The sequence below is a fragment of the Propithecus coquereli genome, unplaced genomic scaffold, assembly GCF_000956105.1.
Source record: "Propithecus coquereli isolate 6110/MARCELLA unplaced genomic scaffold, Pcoq_1.0 Scaffold193, whole genome shotgun sequence".
In the NCBI taxonomy this organism is placed as follows: domain Eukaryota; kingdom Metazoa; phylum Chordata; class Mammalia; order Primates; family Indriidae; genus Propithecus; species Propithecus coquereli.
The window spans coordinates 1,724,252-1,742,064 of NW_012144190.1; the positions used below are offsets into that span (position 1 = coordinate 1,724,252).

The 17,813-nt window shown below is 53.2% G+C and overlaps 1 protein-coding gene across 1 annotated transcript; it reads right to left on the bottom strand.

Moving 5' to 3' along the window:
* Positions 1-738: 738 nt before the first annotated feature.
* Positions 739-9,795, bottom strand: LOC105809361 (chromosome unknown open reading frame, human C19orf81). The gene is made up of 5 exons (XM_012643144.1): positions 9,737-9,795; positions 3,259-3,331; positions 3,036-3,156; positions 1,643-1,782; positions 739-1,104 (listed from the first exon to the last, which is right to left on the bottom strand). The coding sequence occupies exons 1-5, from the start codon at positions 9,765-9,767 to the stop codon at positions 909-911; spliced, it is 561 nt and encodes a 186-aa protein (XP_012498598.1). The 5' UTR covers positions 9,768-9,795; the 3' UTR covers positions 739-908.
* Positions 9,796-17,813: the final 8,018 nt, after the last annotated feature.

Consider the following 17,813-nt stretch of genomic DNA (forward strand, 5'->3'; position numbering starts at 1 on the left):
GCCCCCTACCCCCGAGGGGGGGGCGCTCCGTCCATGAGGGGAGGGGGCTGCAAGCCCCCTCCCCTCACCATGTCAGGGATCTGCGGGGAACCTCGTGGGAGGGTCGTGGGAGGGGGGAGGGGCGGTGAGGAAAGGGGCAGAGGTCGCGCTGGACCCCTACCCGCCCCCTCCCCCTTGTCGGATGCCCCCAGTCCGCAGGGGGCCTGCGCGGTGCCCGTCTATCAAGGGCTTGTTCATTTTGGATGGGTGCCGCGGGGTTGGGGAGGGTGTAGGGGGTGGGGGGGAGAGGTCGGGGTGGGGAGTGGGGAGGGACTGGATGGGGGGGCAGCGCGGGGTGGAGAGGAGAGACAAAGCAAAAAGAGGAACAATAACAAAAGAAGAAAATACAAAAAACAAAAAAACCCCAAACCCCTAGAACTCACAAAAAAAAAAAATCCAGAAAAAAACCTGAAATAAAAGCCCGAGAATTGTCTTCCAAGGGGGGTGGGAGGGGGAAGAGGAGGGGCGGATGAGGACGTCTGGTTCTCCTTGAGACAGGGCTCGGCACGCGTTGAAAGCCCCGTGCCCAGGTCTTCCCTTTCGCGGGCCTCGGTTCATCCTTCAAGGAATTGGGACCCAGGCGTCCACTTGCAGGGACTGGAGGAAGATTAGGGAGGCGGGATTCTAACATGGGGGTCCATTCCTACCCCCCATCACCTCCCTCCCCCTGACTCCCCACCAAGATTTTGCAGAGAGAAATGGCTTTTGTACCAGGTCATTCTTTATAATTAAACTCACAGTATCCACCCCCTCGAGCCGGCCCCGCCTCCTTCCTGGGGAGGCAACGCCCCCTTTTCTCCAGGGCTCTGGGTGGGTGGCCCGAGCCTGCGGGGCGGTGCGCAAGCGCAGCCGGGGCCCGCCCCCACGCGTCAGTCCTCCTCGGCGGGCTCCGCCCCCAGGGCCTCGAGCATGCGCCGCCGGACCAGGGAGCGGCGCAGGTGCAGGCGGTAATCGCCCAGCAGCAGTTCGTCGTGGCGCACGAGCTGGTGCGCGAGCCCGCGGGGCCTGAGCCCCGAGCGCAGCAGGCGCGAGCGAGTCTGGAAGTCCGTGACCATGATGAGCCACCTGCGGGGTGCGGGCGGGAAGGGGACGCCCTGACGGTCTCCGCCAGCCTTCGATTGGCGACGATCCCTGCCTGGTCCCCGGGCTTTACCTCGGTCCAACAGCCAGTCACTCCGTCCCTAAACTCCTCTCCAGCCCTAGCCTCTCGCCGAGATCAACCCGAACCCCGGCCCTCGCCCGGGTCATTCTAAGCTCCGTCCTCCGTCTCAGCCTGGTCCTGCCCCCAGCCGCCGTCTGCCGAGGCTCCATCTCAAACCGCCGCTCCAGGCCCACCTGGCCCCTGCAGGCCTCGCGCCTCCCTAGGCACCCCTGCCCCGACTGTGGCTCGGGCCCCTCTGCCCGCTCGGAGCTGCCTTTCCAGGCTCAAACCCCACACCTCGGTCTTGCCTATCCCCTCACTGCCTGGGTCGCTCAAAGTCGGGTCCCCCAGCACGCTAGACCCCGCCTTCTCCCTGGTCTCTCGCGGCCCCGCCCCTCGCCGCGCCCACCGCCGCCCGGCCCCTCCCAGTCGCCCCGGGGCCCGCCCGCGCCGCGGACTCACCGGTCCCGGCGGCCCGCCGTCCCACAGATGACGTTCATGTTCTCAAAGCGGATGCTGCTCACGAGCCCGCTCTCCATGGCCCCGGGTAACTCGGCCTCCAGCGCCTCCAGCACCTCCAGGTGGGTAAAATCCTCCTCGGGCTGGGGGTGTCGGAGAGACAACCTCAGCCCATGAGGCCCTCCCTGGTTCAGTACGGTTTCGGAAGCCACCACGCTAGACCCCACCTGCCGAACCTACCAGAGTCCCAGGTGGCATTCGAGGGGAGGGGTAGGGATCGCACTTGATCCCAGGGTTCTGTCGCTCTTGTCGAAGGGGGACGACAGGTATCGCTCAGGTGGAAAAGCATCTAGCGTCATTCCAGGTCATTCTCCAAAAAAATCAATTTTCACCAATCCATTTTGCCAAAAGTCAATGAACAGTTGGCCAAATGATTCACCAGTTTGGCCAGTTTTACCAACCTACCCCAAACTTTCCCAGCCACCTGCAATAAACGGTGCTGAAAGCTCTTGAAGCTTTCTGCCAGGATCTAAGTTGTACACGTTTCCTTTTATATTGATATGAGCATTTGAAAGAGTGTTCACTTGTCAAAAGATAAGGATCACAGGAGATTTGACGTCTTGTCAATCTATTCAACATTCAGAAATACGTAGTGATAACTAACCACATTTCCAGCACAAGATTACCATATTGAACGTGATACACAGTTGTCGCAGCATATAAACTTGCTGAGGAACTAAAACGACATCATGACATCAGTCACCTCCGCAAAGGCTCACCTTGGGTGGGGGCGGGGGCGAGACCGGAGAGTCCCTTGCTCAAAGCTACAGAGAAGAGGAGCGTTGGGTGGGGATTGGTCCCCAAAACGAGGACATCGATCCCTTGGTTGGGGGGAAGTCACACAGGTTAGCCCAGAGGGCTCCTGGCAGGCCTGTGTCTGTCACATCAGCTCTTCTCATTTAATTATCAAGTGCTTGGGACCCCAATCTATCTCTTCAGGGCAGGCATTGTTAAGGGATTCATACACTGAATGACCAATTTGCTGAGTCCGTCAAAAACATGGGCTTTTTCTCATAAGTTTTTTTGTTACATTTGTAAACTTTATAGAACTTCATAGTAGAAGGATTAGTAGGACTCCTTTTGTCCTCAATCTCCCGGCTCCCTGCCCCTCAGTGTCCCCTGCTTCCGCCCCTCAGTCTCCCCTCCTAGATGACCAGTGATAAATTTAACAACTGACCCTCTGACAAACTCCTGATCAATTTCCAGCAAACCGCCCTGGTGCCAAGCCCGCAGCTGGTAAACCACAGAGCCTGGATTTAAACCCCAGCTCCGAGCCTGTGCCTTTTCTACCACCCCACCCAAACTGTGCAGAAACCAAGAGCCTGGGGCCACTCACCGAGGTCTCCATGCAGAGGCAGAGGGGCTGGGCAGCCGGTGGTGTGGGGAACTTTCGGATGCACGGGAGCTCTCGGTCCAGGGCCTCATACTCTGCGATGACCTGCCGCAGGTACTGCTTCCTGGAGAGAGAGTGAGGAGGTAGGGACCTCTGAGGTCAGGGGTCGCTGCCATCACATTTGGGGGAGCTGAGGTCAGAGGTCATGGTGCCAGGGGCCACTCACGAGGATTTGGCAGGCCTGCCCAGGCTCCGAATCTGTGTCACCTCTGAGGTCTCCAGGTCCACAAGGAGGGCTCCTGGGGACAGAGAACTCAGTGTCAGGTGCCCCAAGTCCTCCTCGGCCATGATTTTGCTTAAATGGGCATCACCAAATGCTGTCTGCGCCACTCCAGAATAGCCCACATGCCAGACATCGAGCCCAGCTCCAAACTCCACCCTTCTGCACTGGCTCTGTGCTGCCTGCGCCGGGTCTCTCACCGCCTTGCTGCTTTGACAGCCGGGGTCCCATTAGGCTCTGCCCAAAGCGAGTGCCAGAGGGAGGCTGCTAGGCGGGAGGAATCAGAAGGGACTTGCTCCTTTCGCTTCCTCTTCCAGTCACCCCAGCCTTGTTTCTGCACACGGCAGTGTCACTGCCCTCTGGTGACAACATTTAAATCCAGTTGGCAGTTGTTCTAACACTTTCAGAACCAGCCTCCTGATTGGAACTTGATCCATAGCAGTTCTCAAATCCGGCCCTTTCTTGACAATCCCACCTAACTGATCTTTCCCTTATGGGTGACTGTTAGTTGTCCCACGTACTCCATTTTCCCTTCCCCTGTGATCCGAAAGTTTTACCCAGCACACGGCCACCCAGCTAGAGACAACAGTTCCCAGCCTCCCTTGCAGCTAGGTGTGACCACATGCCCAAGCTCTCTCCAATACAGTGTTAGCAGGAGTGAGAGGTGCGACTTTGGAGCCATTTGCTTAAAAGAAAATTGCTTGTCTTGGAGTTTTTGCCCTTAACCTTGGACTGGAATGTGGATGTAGCACTAACCCAGCTTCGACTGTGCCAGGATATGGTGAGCAACAATATGGGAGGAACCTGGGTCCCTAAATCATCTCATGGAGCCAAGGTGTCCCACCAAGCCAGACCACTTGCCTCCCACCACACAAGAGACAAATAAACTGTCTTCTTTGTGCTGTTGTGTTTTGGGGTCTCTTTGTTATAGCAGCTGCAAGAGGGAAACTCAGCTCCTGGCAGCTTTCATGCTAAACATGAACAGTTTTCCAGAACACCAACATCAGACAAGGCCACTCTGTGACTGTGATGGACCAAGACAAAGACAGGACCACTCCCGAATCATGTATCAACACAACAAAACAACAAACATTGTCCAAACCCCCAAACCCCCTCCCGGCTCAGAGCCGATGGCTGCTTCTTGACTAACCACAGCACTAGCTCGATCTACTCCTTCTGCCTCTGGATAAGATAAAGTCACCTAACACAGCCCAGCTCCTGCAGTACGTCCTTGCTGACACACCTCCCTCATTACAAGTCAATAGACTCAGGGAGTGGTGTGCTGGGGATATGTTAACAACAGGCTCTCTCGCTCTCACTCAATCTCTTGCTTTCTCTCGCTTTCACAATCACACAGCATGTGCCAATTGCCATGGCGTCCACCCTCCCACTGTGGCCAATTTCATGCTCCCAACAGTTTTAACAACGAGCTCACAAAATTCAACATTCAGCCCCCATGAACCAGTATAGATGTCTCTAGCACACCACCGCCACAATGTGCTCCTGGCGGCCTTTGACTTTGACACGGCTTAGCCCATTGGTACCTCTCTCTGTTCCCTGTTCCCCCGCCTTCCACCTGTCTCCCCAGGGCAGCAGGGGTGAGCTTTTCGCCCCAGCACCCCATGCTTACAAGCCACCAGAGGCTTCCCCCGTCCCCCGGGATAAAGTCCTCAATGGTGGGACTTGCTCCTCGTGCGTGGTCTGGGAGCAGTACCTTGCTGGAAACTCGGCACGTCAGGACCCACCCAGATCTACGGGATTAGAGTCTGCATTCTAACAGCCTCCCCTCTGAGAAGCACCTACCCTGCATGTGCTCACCCGGTTGACCCCAAATCATTTTCTTCCAGCCATACTGGCCTCCCTCCAGCCCTCAGACATAGTCATCTCCTTCTCGAATCTGCCCACTTAACAATAATAGCAACAACTAAGTGCTCACGGTCCCTTGTAAGTGCCAAGCATTTTTAAAAACTACTTTCCATTGCATCCTCCAGACAACCATCTGAGGTAGTGTTGTTTAACACATGATGAGATGGAAGCACAGAAAGGTTGAGTGACTTGCCTGTGGTCACACAGCCCAAAGTGACAGAATCGGGATAAAAATGTGAGGGACTGGATAGGAGGGGTCTCATTCTCCCCAGGCTGCTTCCTCCCAACCCACTCTTGTGTAGACAACAGCCCCCCCCCACTCCTTTCCCTCTCCAGTCACGTCATCGGGATAGCATTTTGAAATGTAGATCTGATTGTTGGCCTCCTTCCTCAAAAACCCTCCCAGGACTTCGCATTGTCATTGGGATAAGTAAAATCCAAAGTCCTCCCTGTGGCCCATAAGACCACGCTTGATCGGACCCCACTAATGTCTTAAGCCTGATCAGGAACCATCCTCTTCCTCCCTCGCTGCCTCCCAGAAATGCTGCTCTTCTGTCACTTGAATGCCCTGTGATCCCTCCTGCCACAGGACCTTGGCGTGTGCTGTCACTCTGTGGAACTCTCTTCCCCTCACTTTGACTAATCAAGTCTGAGTGTCCACGGAAGAGTTCCCCAGAGCATGATGTATTTGCTGTCATCGTGGTTGCAACTTTACTTTTATTTCAATGATTCCTTAATTACAATGTGTTTTCCCTACATGTTGTGAGCAACATGAGGGCACGGACTTGTCTTTGTGCCCCCAGCATCTAGCAAAGAGCCAGGCATGTCGTTGCTCCATAGTAAGTATTTATTGAATAAGGCCTGAAGGGATATAACTTTAATATCGAATGCAATGTGTGTACCTTGGTTGGGTCCTAATTCAAAGCAACCAACTGGAAAAAAATAAATAAACAGATTTTTGAGATAATTCAGGAAATTTAAATATATACTAGGTATGAGATGATATTCAAGAATAATTTCTTAGGTGTAATTATGGCATGGTTGGTACGTATTTTTAAAAATCCTTGGCAATTAGAGGCACATGCTGAAGTGTTTGCGAGTGAAATAAAATTGCAATTTTCTTTAAAACAAATTCATCCTATAGAACGTCCCTCCAAAAATTATGTGTTGGGGGTTACCTAGATGAAGCAAGATAAGCAAAATATTGATAGTTATTGAAGGTAAGTATTGGGACATGTGGGTTGATTGTTCATTATATTGTTTTTCTTTTTTTTTTTTTTTTGAGACAGGGTCTCACTCTGTCACCTGGGCTAGACTGCAGTGGCGTCATCATAGCTCACTGCAGCCTCAAACTCCTAGGCTCAGGCAAACCTCCTGCCTCAGCTTCCTCAGTAGCTGGGACTACAGGTGTGTGCCACCACATCTGGCTAATTTTTCTAATTTTTGTAAAGACGGGGTCTTGCTCTTGCTCACCTGGTATCAAACTCTTGGCCTCAAGTGATCCTCCCACCTCGGCCTCTCAAAGTGCTAAGATTACAGGTGTGAGCTACAGTGCTCAGCCCAATATACCATTTTCTCTATTTTTGTGCATGTTCCAAATTTTCTATTATAAAAACATCCTTTAAATTTTTATCACAAATAACTTAGAAATAAAAATTACACGCCCTGGAAAAGTGTTAAATGACTCAAAAAGTGAGTCTAGTGAAATTAAAGATGCATGTGAAAAAATGTGAATACAATGGTTTCTCATGAAATATGCCATTAGAAATAAGAAATATTTCTAGATGACAATAGCAATTTTAATATACGTGTTTAAATGTATATGTGTATATGTGCAATTGAATTAATAAAAGTACAAATTTTAAAATAAGTACTTATTGAATAACTGGTAAATGCAACAATTTCAAACTTTTAACAAGCATCTCAGAGCCCCCAGTGTATGGTGGGGACCAAAAGATGGATGAGACCCACCTCTGCCCTCCAAGAATGCCCAGTCTGGTGGGGAAGGGAGTTGTTGAAAAAGGCTTCAATAGAGGTGTCATGAGGTGGATGGGAAGCCCAGTCTGAGGGCAATCAGGGAAGGCTCCCTGGAAGAGGTGCTCAATGAGACCCGAGGGATAAGAAGGAGTTTGCCAAATAAAGAGGTGACATGGAGAAGGATGTTTCATGAGGAGGGGCCACCATGGACCAAGGTCTTTAACCAAAAGAGAACAGGGTCATCTGCAGGAACTTCCCAGAATTCTCTTCAGCCCCAAGACTAAGGAGCATTTATTGCAATTATAGGTTATTAATTATTTGTGAAGTGATATGTTCCATGTCTGCCCTCCCTGCATGAGAACAGGCTGGGCCATTTCTTCCATTAGGCACTAGAGGCAAAATGCTTGGGACCCACCGGGCTTTCTAATGGTCTATGATGAAGTCTGCAAACTGATAAACCAATAATGCTATTGGTTCCAAAATGCTACAAAGAAAACAGCAAAATTGAAATGAACAAATGTGAATCTACAAAACCAGCCAACTGGGTGACTCAATTCCACTCAACTTTTCTGGAGCTATACATGAGTTATATTTACCAGTCTAAGTTAGAGATGGTGTGGGGTGGGGTCTCCAAAAGAAAGATGCCTCCAAAGGCACTAAAAGAGAGAACCCAAGGCAGAGAAACAATGTCTGTTTTGCCGCCAGGGCATTTGCTATGCCCAGCATAGCACCTGGCGCAGAGCAGGTGCTTATAACCTACATCCAGAGGGGAGACCCCCACAGCCAGTCCCAACCTTCCTCCTCTGTTTGAAGAGAGTCCATTCTTCACCCATCCCCAGTTTCCTCAGGGATATCTGTCCAGTTTAAACCAATGCCTCCTAACACTTGCTGTTCAGCCGATCCACCTGGCAAACATTCAAAAAATAGAGGCTGGGTATGGTGGCTCATGCCTGTAATCCCAGCACTCTGGGAGGCCGAGGTGGGAGGATTGTTTCAGCCCAGGAGTTTGAGGCCAGCCTGGCAACATAGCGAGACCCCATCTCTAAAAAAAAAAAAAAATTTTTTTTTTTTTAATTAGCCGGGTGTGGTGGTGTGTGCCTGCAGTTCTAGCTACACAGGAGACCGGGACAGGAGCATCACTTGAGTCCAGGAGTTTGAGGCTGCAGTTAGCTATCATCATGACACTGCACTCCAACCTAGGTGACAGAGCGAGACCCTGTCTCTTAAAAAAAATACAGATGCTAGAGCCTCAATCCCAGAGATCCTTGTTAAATTGAGTCTGAGGTGGAGTTAGGTCGGTTTCTTTGTTCTGTTTTTTAAAACCCTTCCCCCTGCAGTGTAACCAGAGTTGAGGACCCTAGACTAAAATAATTATGATAATCCCATTCTTCTTGCCAGGGGGTTGAGGTGAAGATGAGCAGGTAACTGAGGGCTGGCCAATGAGATGTGAGGAGAGGTCGCTTGGGGGTTCTAACAATGATGATGCCTGGAACCACGGCAGCCATCCTGTGACCATGAGGTAAGCAAGTTGGTGTACAAAGGTGACATATCCCACACCCAAAAGCTGAGAGAATGTAAAAAACTGGGTCCTCAGTTACACCATTGGGCTGCTGACTCAACTAAACCCAACCTCCCCACACACGGGTCTGGGTTTCTTTTTGGGCGAGATAATAACATTCCTACTCTTTTACAGTACACTAAGCTCAGTTTTCTATTGCCTGCAGCCACATGCATCCTTACAGGGATACTACTCCATAAACGTGAGTGAGCGAAAGAATGAACGAACTGTGCGGAAGCCAGAGAGCAAGGAGGCAGTGCTGGCACAGAAGCCTGAAGTTGTCAGCACAGGTCAGACCACACGGGGCCTCAAAAGCCAGGCTGAGGGGCTGGGACTCTGTCTTGGGGCTGATGGGAAGCCAGGGAGGGCTATGAGCAAGGGACAGCCAGGGGCAGTGCCGGAAGTCAGAAAGACACCCCCCCCCCCACCGCCCCCGGAGCCATGTGGGGGAAAGTGGAGACCAGGGAGGAGGTGAGGAGAGGGTCTACATGGAAGAGGACAAGACCTGAGCCAGGGCTGTCGGGACAGAGAGGAAGGGACAGGGCAGAGAGAGAGGGCAGGAAGATGGGGACTGACGGGCTGTGAGAGGGAATGGGGGTGAGGGGAGGGATGGCACCTGAGGCTTGGCCCAGTGACTGGGCTGGCAGTGGGGTCATTTGAAAATGAAAACCAGGAAGGAGGAGAGCAACTTTGGGGGAAGATGCTGAGCTTAGTATGGGGATAAGGAGAGTGAGGGTGTGTAGTGTAGGGGAACGATGGCCTCAGTGGAGTTGGTAAGGCCCCAGAGGTTCATGGGAAATGTAGTTCTGGGTCCAAAGTATTGGCCAAGGAACTGCAGAGGCTCACGGGAAATGTCGTTTGAGGTCCAAAGGGCCGGTGTCCAGACTCTGGTGACTATGAGTCTGGGGTGGCTCTCACTTTAGAATGCCAGTGACTGGCTTAAGGCCACACTGCGAGCCAGGGCCACCACACAATGCCTGGATGAAGGGACTCCACCCGCTCCCTCCCCAGACCGCTCAGTACCTGCCTCCCTGTGTATGCTGGGGTTGCCCATGGCCGGGGAGCTCAGGGGCTCCACCTCTGGCTGCCTCCTGGGAAGGTGGGTGGGGGATGTCTCAGGAGGGTGGGAAGAAGGGTTGCGATGGGACCACCCACCCCAGGTCCTTCTCCTCCGCTCTCCCTCCTTATGCTTCTCTTTGAAGCCCCGGGAAGAAAATACAGAACTGGAAGGCTGAGACCACAGGGAGATCCGGGTTCCCCTAACCTCAGGGATTCCCTGTGTGCCCCGATTCCTTCCCTCCCATTTCCCTGTTCTGACCCCTATCTCTCTTAGTCCCCTGGAGCCCCCTTTCCCATACCTCTCTCCTTCATTCTCCCCCCATCGCTCTGCCCCCTCCCTCTCTCCCTCTCTCCCCATCTCTCCTCCCCTCCTTTGCTGGATTTCTCTGCCCTCTTGCTCCCCACTTCTCGCCTCCCTCTCTCCGTCTCCGTGATCTCTTCCATCAGTTTCCCCAGCTTCTCCCCAGGCCCCTGTCCCTCCCTCTCTTCGGAGTTTCCGGCATCTCTCTAGCCGTATCACCCCTCTGTCTCCCCACCTCTTTCCCGTCTCTGCCCAGTCTCCTCGCTCCACCTCTCTCCTCTCATAGCTGCCTCTGCCACTCTCCTGGGCGCCCTCCCCTCGATCATCGCCTTTCTGTTCCCACTTGCCCTTTGCTCATCCCTGCCTCACCCAGTAACTGGTGAGACACAGGCGAGATTGAAACAGAAACTGTATTCTCTAGGGGGGAGGGGAAGGTGAGCAGGGGGCCTGGTTGCCATGGTACCCCTGGAGGGTGGGGGAGGGGCTGGAGGCCTGGACTTCTGGGTCTGGGGGCTCCTCAGCCTCAAGTACTAGAGCGGAGAGGTCTGGCCACCAAGGTGCCCGTTAGGCATCCTTTTCTCTGTGTCTGCAGAGCTCTCAGCAGGAACCGTGGGAGAGAAATCTGGACCTTTCCTTAGTTATTTCATCTGTCCTCCCAGTCTCTGTCTCTGTTACTTGTATCTCTATTTCTCCCCCCTGCTCTCCACAGCCGGGTGGCCTCTGCCTTGACTAGCTATTGTTTCCACTTGCTAAGCATCGGTTCCCTGCTTCCTAGGTAGCAGTGCCTTGATTACCTCAGTGATTTGTTCAGGCCAAGCTTAAGAATCAATCTAGACTACAGCGTCCACCCTTGGACATTTCCTGGACCTGTTAGACAAGATGATCTTTCTCTTTCCACCAAGGTTGCCAGGCTGGCCAGAGCCAGGGTTGGAGCTGCCAAGGGCCACCATGTCACCAGGCAGGGAGAGAACTTCCCTGAGAGCAAAGACAATGGGAAGGAAGCAGATCCCAAAGATACAGACAGATTCCTGGTGATGATTGGGACTCCTGGATCTGAAACCACCCTTTATAAAATTAATAAAAGGCCGTGCTAGGGGCCTGAACTCTGCCAGGGTATAGGCATAGTTTAGGAAATATATATGTAAAACCATCCGTTGTTCCCGAGCTTGCCTTCCCACAATTGCTTACTACTCAGGAGTCACATAGCTGATGGCATAAAGATTCTTAGCTTCCTTCACTGCTCTCATAGATAACATCACCCTTGTGAAACCTAAGGCTGGTCTTTGAAATGTCTTCGAGACCCTGCGTTCCAGTGGATCGGCTGACCCACCCAGGCTGACCCACCCAGAGCAGTGGCCCATACCGAGGAACTGACTCAACTGGTGTTGCCACCCTCTACCTGGTAACTGACTCAGCGCAAGAAGACAATTTCTGCTTCCCAATCCTGTGAGTTCATCCCCAGCCAAGCAGCAGACCCAATTCCCCCCCAGCCCTTTATCTGCTAAACTATCTTTAAAAACCTTGGCCCCCAAATTCTCAGGGAGATGGATTTGAGAAATTTCTCCTATATCCTCATTTTGTGTTCCGTGATACTTTTGAATTTTGTATTATTTTTGTTTGTTTGTTGCTCACAGGTCAAAATGAATTGATATTAAACTCTTTCTCCGCTGTAACCCCGGCTGTCTCGGTGTATTGGCTCCCTCTTGAGCGGTGGGCAAGGACCCTGGTTGGATGGTAACATGCAGCTGTGCCTGCAGACCCAGCCACCCAATAAATTTCCTCTCATGCTTTGGTAAATTCAATTTGAGTATTTGTCATTGGCAATTAAAGCAGTCCAGACGTAAACAATCTCGCTCAGTTAGTTCTGCTGTAGCCCTGACTCCCTGCGTCTTCACGTCTCTTTCTCTCCCATTGAGCTGTCCTTCTCCATTTCCGGTTGCCAATTCCATCTCTGTAGGATGGGGGCCACCTCTCATTGCCGTGAGCACAGGCACCCCAAGCCCTCACAGCCCATCAGTCCCAAACTCAATCCCTTCTGCCTCTCACCTCTCTCTGCTGCTTCCTCTCCTCTCCATTCCACAGCCCTGGAAGCCACTCAGACCTTGTCGTCACCTTCCGGGACTCTTGCCCCAACCTCCTTCTTGTCCTTCCATCCTCCAGTTTCTTGTCCTCATTCCTCTTCCTGCAGGCAGGGCCGCAGAAGGGTATATCTGTCTCTAGAGCTGACTTGCCCCTCCCTTGCTCACAGCCCTCACATGGCTCCCTAGTGCCTTTGGACAACCTTTCAGCCTCTCAACTGAGCATTCAAGATCTGCATTATCTAGTCCCATCTTTCTCTCCCACCTCACCCCTTCAAACATTCTCCAGCCACAATTTATTATTTTATTTAATTAATCCTTCCCATACATCCCACCCCATTTCTGTCTCCACTCTTTCTACACATTGTGCCTTCTGCCTGGAATGCTCTTCCAGCCTCCCCTCTTCCCCATGCCCAAATGCCCTCATCCTTTAATAAGAAGCTCAAATGCTGCCTCCTCCAGGGAGCCTTCTCTGACTCCTTCTCCTACCTGTTGTTTTTTCCATCTCCTCCCTCTGCATGTTCTTTATCTGCTCCCTTTCTGGTCCTCTGAACACTGTCCCCCATCTGTCTTGCTCAGGAACTTCCCCCTTGACTTATCTCTAGCTCTCCGGCATCACCCTACACAGGGCCAGATCTCTGGGAAGTTCAGGAGATGGGAGTTGAATGAACAAACAATTGACTACTTCCCTGTATTTCTGTGACCCACATTCAGCAGTCCCTAACCCCATCTGCCATGTCCCTCCTGATCCTCAGGAGGCATCATGGGGTGAAGAAGAGAACACGGGCTCTGGAGTCAAATAGACCAGCACTGAATGCTGCTCCCAGACGGTGTGACCTTGGGCAAATATCTCCCCTCTCTGAGCCTCGGTTTCCTCATCTCTTGCCCTCCTCAATGCTACCTTCAAGGGTTACCGGTGCTTGAATGAAGTGAGGTACAGCAAACCCCCTAAGTCTGAGCCAGGCACAGAGGACAAGGCACAGCTGAAGGTTGTTCCTTTCCCAGTTCTCTGTCTCTGCATCTAGCTTTGGCTGCCTCTACTGGAGCTCTGTCTTTGGGTGTCTTTGTCTCTCCTCTGCCTCTCTCTCTCTGTCTCTGTTTCTGTTTCTCTATCTCCTTGCCTGTCTCTCTACCTTATATCCCTATATGCCTCTCTCTGTCACTCACTCCACCTCTCCAGGCCATCCTGGTCCCACTTCCTAGCCTGGCGCCCAGCCTGGGACACACACCCCTGAATCAGCATTTTCCTCCAATTCCGGAAATAATGTCAGCGCCACAGTGGTGTTGGGGCTGGTTGTAGCCCTGGCCGGAGGGTTTGCCTTCCCGCCTCCCCGTCCACACAGCTCCTGGCCAGCATGGCCAGCTCTCTGCTCAGTGTTTGCTCTCTCCGGGGGAGCGCCAGGAGAACAAGTGAATCTGTGTTTACACACGTGTGCGTGTCTCTGGGTGTGTGTCTGCATCTATTTCCAGGCACGTTTGTGTGTGAATCTGTAGGTATTTGTGGAAACTCATTCATTCACTCACTCATTCATCCATCCATCCATCCATCCTTCATCCAACAATTCGTCTATCCATCCACTCATCCATCCATCCGTCCATCCCTTCAGCATCCATCCAACCATCCAACAATACGTTTATATCCATGCATTTCTCCATTTATCCATCTATTTGTTCCCTCATTCATTCAACCAACCAATGTTTATTGAATGCCTAACATGTGCCAGGCACTGTGTCAGGCAGCCAGGACACAGCAGTGAACGAAACAAAGTGCTACCCCCGTGGAGCTTGCATGCTCAGCAGACCTCAATGTGCCAAACTCCCTGTTGTCCCCAGGTGCTACAAGGGCTGTTCCTTCACCCTGGAGCATTTCCTCTCCTCTCCCCCATCTTCCCTGGCTTTTCTGGACTCACCCTTCTTTGAGCTCTGGCTCAAAGGCCACTTACTCAGGGAAGGAAGCCCTGACCTTGTTCTCAAACACACAGCACACTGGACTTTCCTTCAGAGCGTTGATCCTAGGATGAAGATCACACACAGTATGTGCAGTTATTTGATGATTATCTATCTCTTCCACTAGACCATGAACACTCCCAAGGCCGGCATTTTGGTCGATTTTGTTCCCAGCTGAATTCCTGGTGCCTAGAAAATGCCCAGCACACAGTAGGTGCTCAGAAAGTATTCATCAAATGACTGCATGAGTGAAGTTGAATGATTGTGGAGGACTCTACCTCTGTCTCCTGGCCCCCATCTCTTTATGTTATCCTACACTCCCAGCAGCGATGCCACGCAAGGTCCTCAGACATCCTAGGTGCAAATGTAGTGGATAAAAGCAAGAGCTCTAGATTCAGACCCACGTGGTTTTCAGTCTCCACTCCGATGCTTCAGATGGGTGGCCTTGGGCAGAGCACCTCCCCTCGCTGAGCCTCAATTTCCTCACTTGTCAAGTGAAGCTAAAGTTTAATGAGCAAATGCATGTAATTTTTAGTTATGACAACACTAAAAATGAACCATTTTTCCTAACCACCTCCTGTGAATGTAATCTTCAAAATAACTCAATGAGATAGAACCTGAGTTTTTAAAAATATTACTATCCCCACTTACAGAGAGGGAAACTAAGGCATGGGGCATAAAAGTAACCCATCCGAGGTTGCACGGTCAGTGCCGGGAGTTGAACCCTCGTGTGCTGCCCCCAAAGTCACACAGACACCCGGTACACTGCAGCTGCCTCGCAGCGCCAGAGCAGCCTCAGAATCTGAGCATCTCTTTGGAAATGTGTCGTGGCGGTCTGGCAAGCCCATCTGCGTACACATCTCCGAGTGTGTGCCTCGCTGTATGTCTCTCCCTGTGGAACAGGGCTGCCGGTGGACTCCAGGCAGGCCTGGCTGGGTGCCAGGGTCCGGCTGTGAGAGTGGACATCGGGACCTGCATGCACCATTAGGTGTGCACCCACGCGAGCTTCCCTGGGTGCAAATGCAGACCCATTTGGAAAAATGCAAGAAGCCATGAAGTTGGGACACCCAGAATTCTGGGGGATTCTGTGGTATGATAATGACTGCAAAACGGGCACACAGGCAGTGATGGGTGGGTGGGGGTAATCTGGTTAGAGGGAGAGCCTGGGAGACTTGCCTTAAAGTTGTGTTTGCAGAAGCAAGTGATTTTTTTACTTAGAAACTATATTTATTTGGCTGTCCCTGGTTGAGGGTCAGTGTTGAGGGAGATTGGGGGACCTCCAAGCCACGTCTCTGGGCTGCCGCCATGGCTATGTAGATCTAGGCTGTACCCAAGGGATTTAACCTCCAAAGGCCTTGGCTGTCTCTTCTGTGAAATGGGAATAACATAATTGCAGCCATCTCATAGGGCCAAAGTGAAGATTAAATAAAAAATGCTTTCAAAGGATTTACTTATCACATTGCTACTTATAGTAAATGGCAATTATCATTAACTGCCATTAATAAACCAGAAACTGTTACTTGCTGCTTTTAAGAAATATTCAGTAAGCACCTACTTGGTGCCAATGCTTGGTCTACACGGATTGGTTTTCCAAACTGGGAGTCCCTTAGGAAACAAGTTTATTGTCTATATTTTGCTGATGAGGAAATCGGGGCTCAGAGCACGAGGCATAAGATTATACAGGCAGGGGCTGGTCCAAGCAGGATTCAAACCCCGGTCCCTGCTTGTACCTCTGCTAGCTGTGACTGTGTACCTCGGACTCCGAGTCTCGACCTACCCTCCGACCACCAGCCCTCAGCAGCTGGGGTGGGAGGGCCTGAAGTCCGGCTGGGGAAGAGGGGGCTGGGGTCCCGGACTTCCACGTCTGAGAGAAGAGGGACGGAGGACCAGGCTCCCTGGACCCTGGGGGAGGAGCACGTCATGACCCCAGATCTCTGGATCCGCGATGTGGAAGCGCACCAGGTCTCTGACACCCCTGTCCCAGGAAATCTTTCTCCTTCCTCGCTGAGGCCGCGCGATTTTGGCTTTCCGGCCGCGGGTTCGGAGGGAGGAGGGAAGGGGTGCGGGGGGAGGAGCCGCAGACCTGCGACAGGGGCCGCGGGAGGAGCCAAGCCGGCACCGCGGCTGGCGCGCGGGGCTGCGGCGGCGGCGGCGGCTCCGGGTGAGTCCGCTCCTCCCCTTCCCCCTGCCACAGCCCCCGCCCCAGCCCGATCCCAGGGGACTGCCCCGGCGCGTGGGGGTGGGGGTAGGTGCGGTGGCGCGAGGACCTCGGGCCGGGAGTGGTAGTGCTGCAGCGCTCGCTGGCCACCCCGAGGGAGGGGCACGTGGCCCTGGAAAGGGGTCTTGAAACACCTGGGTGTACCCCACCCCTCGCCCACCGATCCCAAGCGCATGGGGATCATTTACCCATTCCATGACCCCTAAAGACTTAGGACTCCGCGGCCTTTCGGGGTCCTGGACATCGTTCCCCTCCCCTGCAGCGTCTTGGGACCCCGGTATCTTAACCCCCCACCCTCCAAAAAAATTCCCATCCTCTCTGCAGCCCGGGGAGACATTAAGGACTTCAACTCCCAGCAGCCACTGCGGCGCCGGGTCTAGAAAGTAGCAGCAGTGCGAGCGCGAGGCCTGCCGGGAGTCGTAGTCTCTAAGCTCTTAACGGGGAGCTGGGGCCCCAGAGGTGGGAGGGGGTGGCTGGACCCCCTGGGGGGTCGCCCGGGGTCTGGCAGCAGGCCCGAATAGGGCAAGATGTGAGGCTTAGGCTTAGCCTTTCCTCCTGGCCTCGGCCTCCAGATCAGCCTGCTCTCACCACCCGGCGCGTGGGGACCGGTCCGCAGCCCCTTGTCCGCTCTACCAACCCCCATGGGCTGCCGCCCGCCGCCGCCTCGGCTGCCACCCAGGACACAGCAGGGGTAAGCGCGGGTGAGTCTGACCATGCCTGTCGCGGAGGCTTGGCCTTCTGCAGCACCCCCACGACACCTGTCCATCTGTGAGCCCTGTGCTCTCTGTTCCTCATTTCCCCTGCATCCTCCTTTCAACCCATCTTGATGCCTGGCTCCAAGCCATGTGTCACTAATTCCCCCTCTCCCCACATCCACCTCTCTCTCCTGGCCCCGTCTCGTTTATGTCCCCCATCCAGGCTTCCCTTCTGGACCCATGTCTGTCTGCCCAGCCCTCCTCTCTCTCCTTTCAGTCTGTCTGTGATCTCCAGGCATAATCTGTCTGCTGCCTCCTTTATTTCTGCACCTCGTCCATCCTCCCGTCCCACTGCTTCTCTCCCAAAGGCATCTCTGCCCCTCTTCACTGCCCCGCTGTCCCCCCATCTCTCCAGCCACCATGAATTACACACCGGCTCGTACTTGATCACTTGTCCCTCCCAAGTCCCAATCCTGGACTTTCCATCTGTCTGCTTGTTCACCTCTCCCTCTCTTCTGGGCCCCGGTTTGCCCTTCTCCTTATCTGTCTCTGCTCCCCGCATCTCTCCCTCCCCCAACGTGGTCCCGGTCTCTGCATCTCCATCCCGCCCCAGCTACCACCGCACATAACCACCTCTTCCCTGTCTACCTGCGTCCATCCTCTTTCCTGCTCCTCCCCTTGTCTCCCCCGATCTGACCCTCCAAGCGCTTTCTCACTCTGAGGCCCTGCTTATCCTGTTCCCGCTGCCTAAAATGCTTTTCCCCACCCTAGCACCACTGCCCACTGCCCGCGGCTGGCTCCG

What these genes read in the sequence shown, in the direction of transcription:
- LOC105809361 (XM_012643144.1), bottom strand. Translation starts at nt 9,767, where the DNA reads ATGGGCAACCCCAGCATACACAGGGAGGCAG. An exon ending in CAGCATACACAGGGAGGCAG is followed by an intron (nt 3,332 to 9,736) that starts GTACTGAGCGGT and finishes CTCTGTCCCCAG; the next exon opens with GAGCCCTCCTTGTGGACCTG. An exon ending in ACGGCGGGCCGCCGGGACCG is followed by an intron (nt 1,105 to 1,642) that starts GTGAGTCCGCGG and finishes CGCACCCCGCAG; the next exon opens with GTGGCTCATCATGGTCACGG.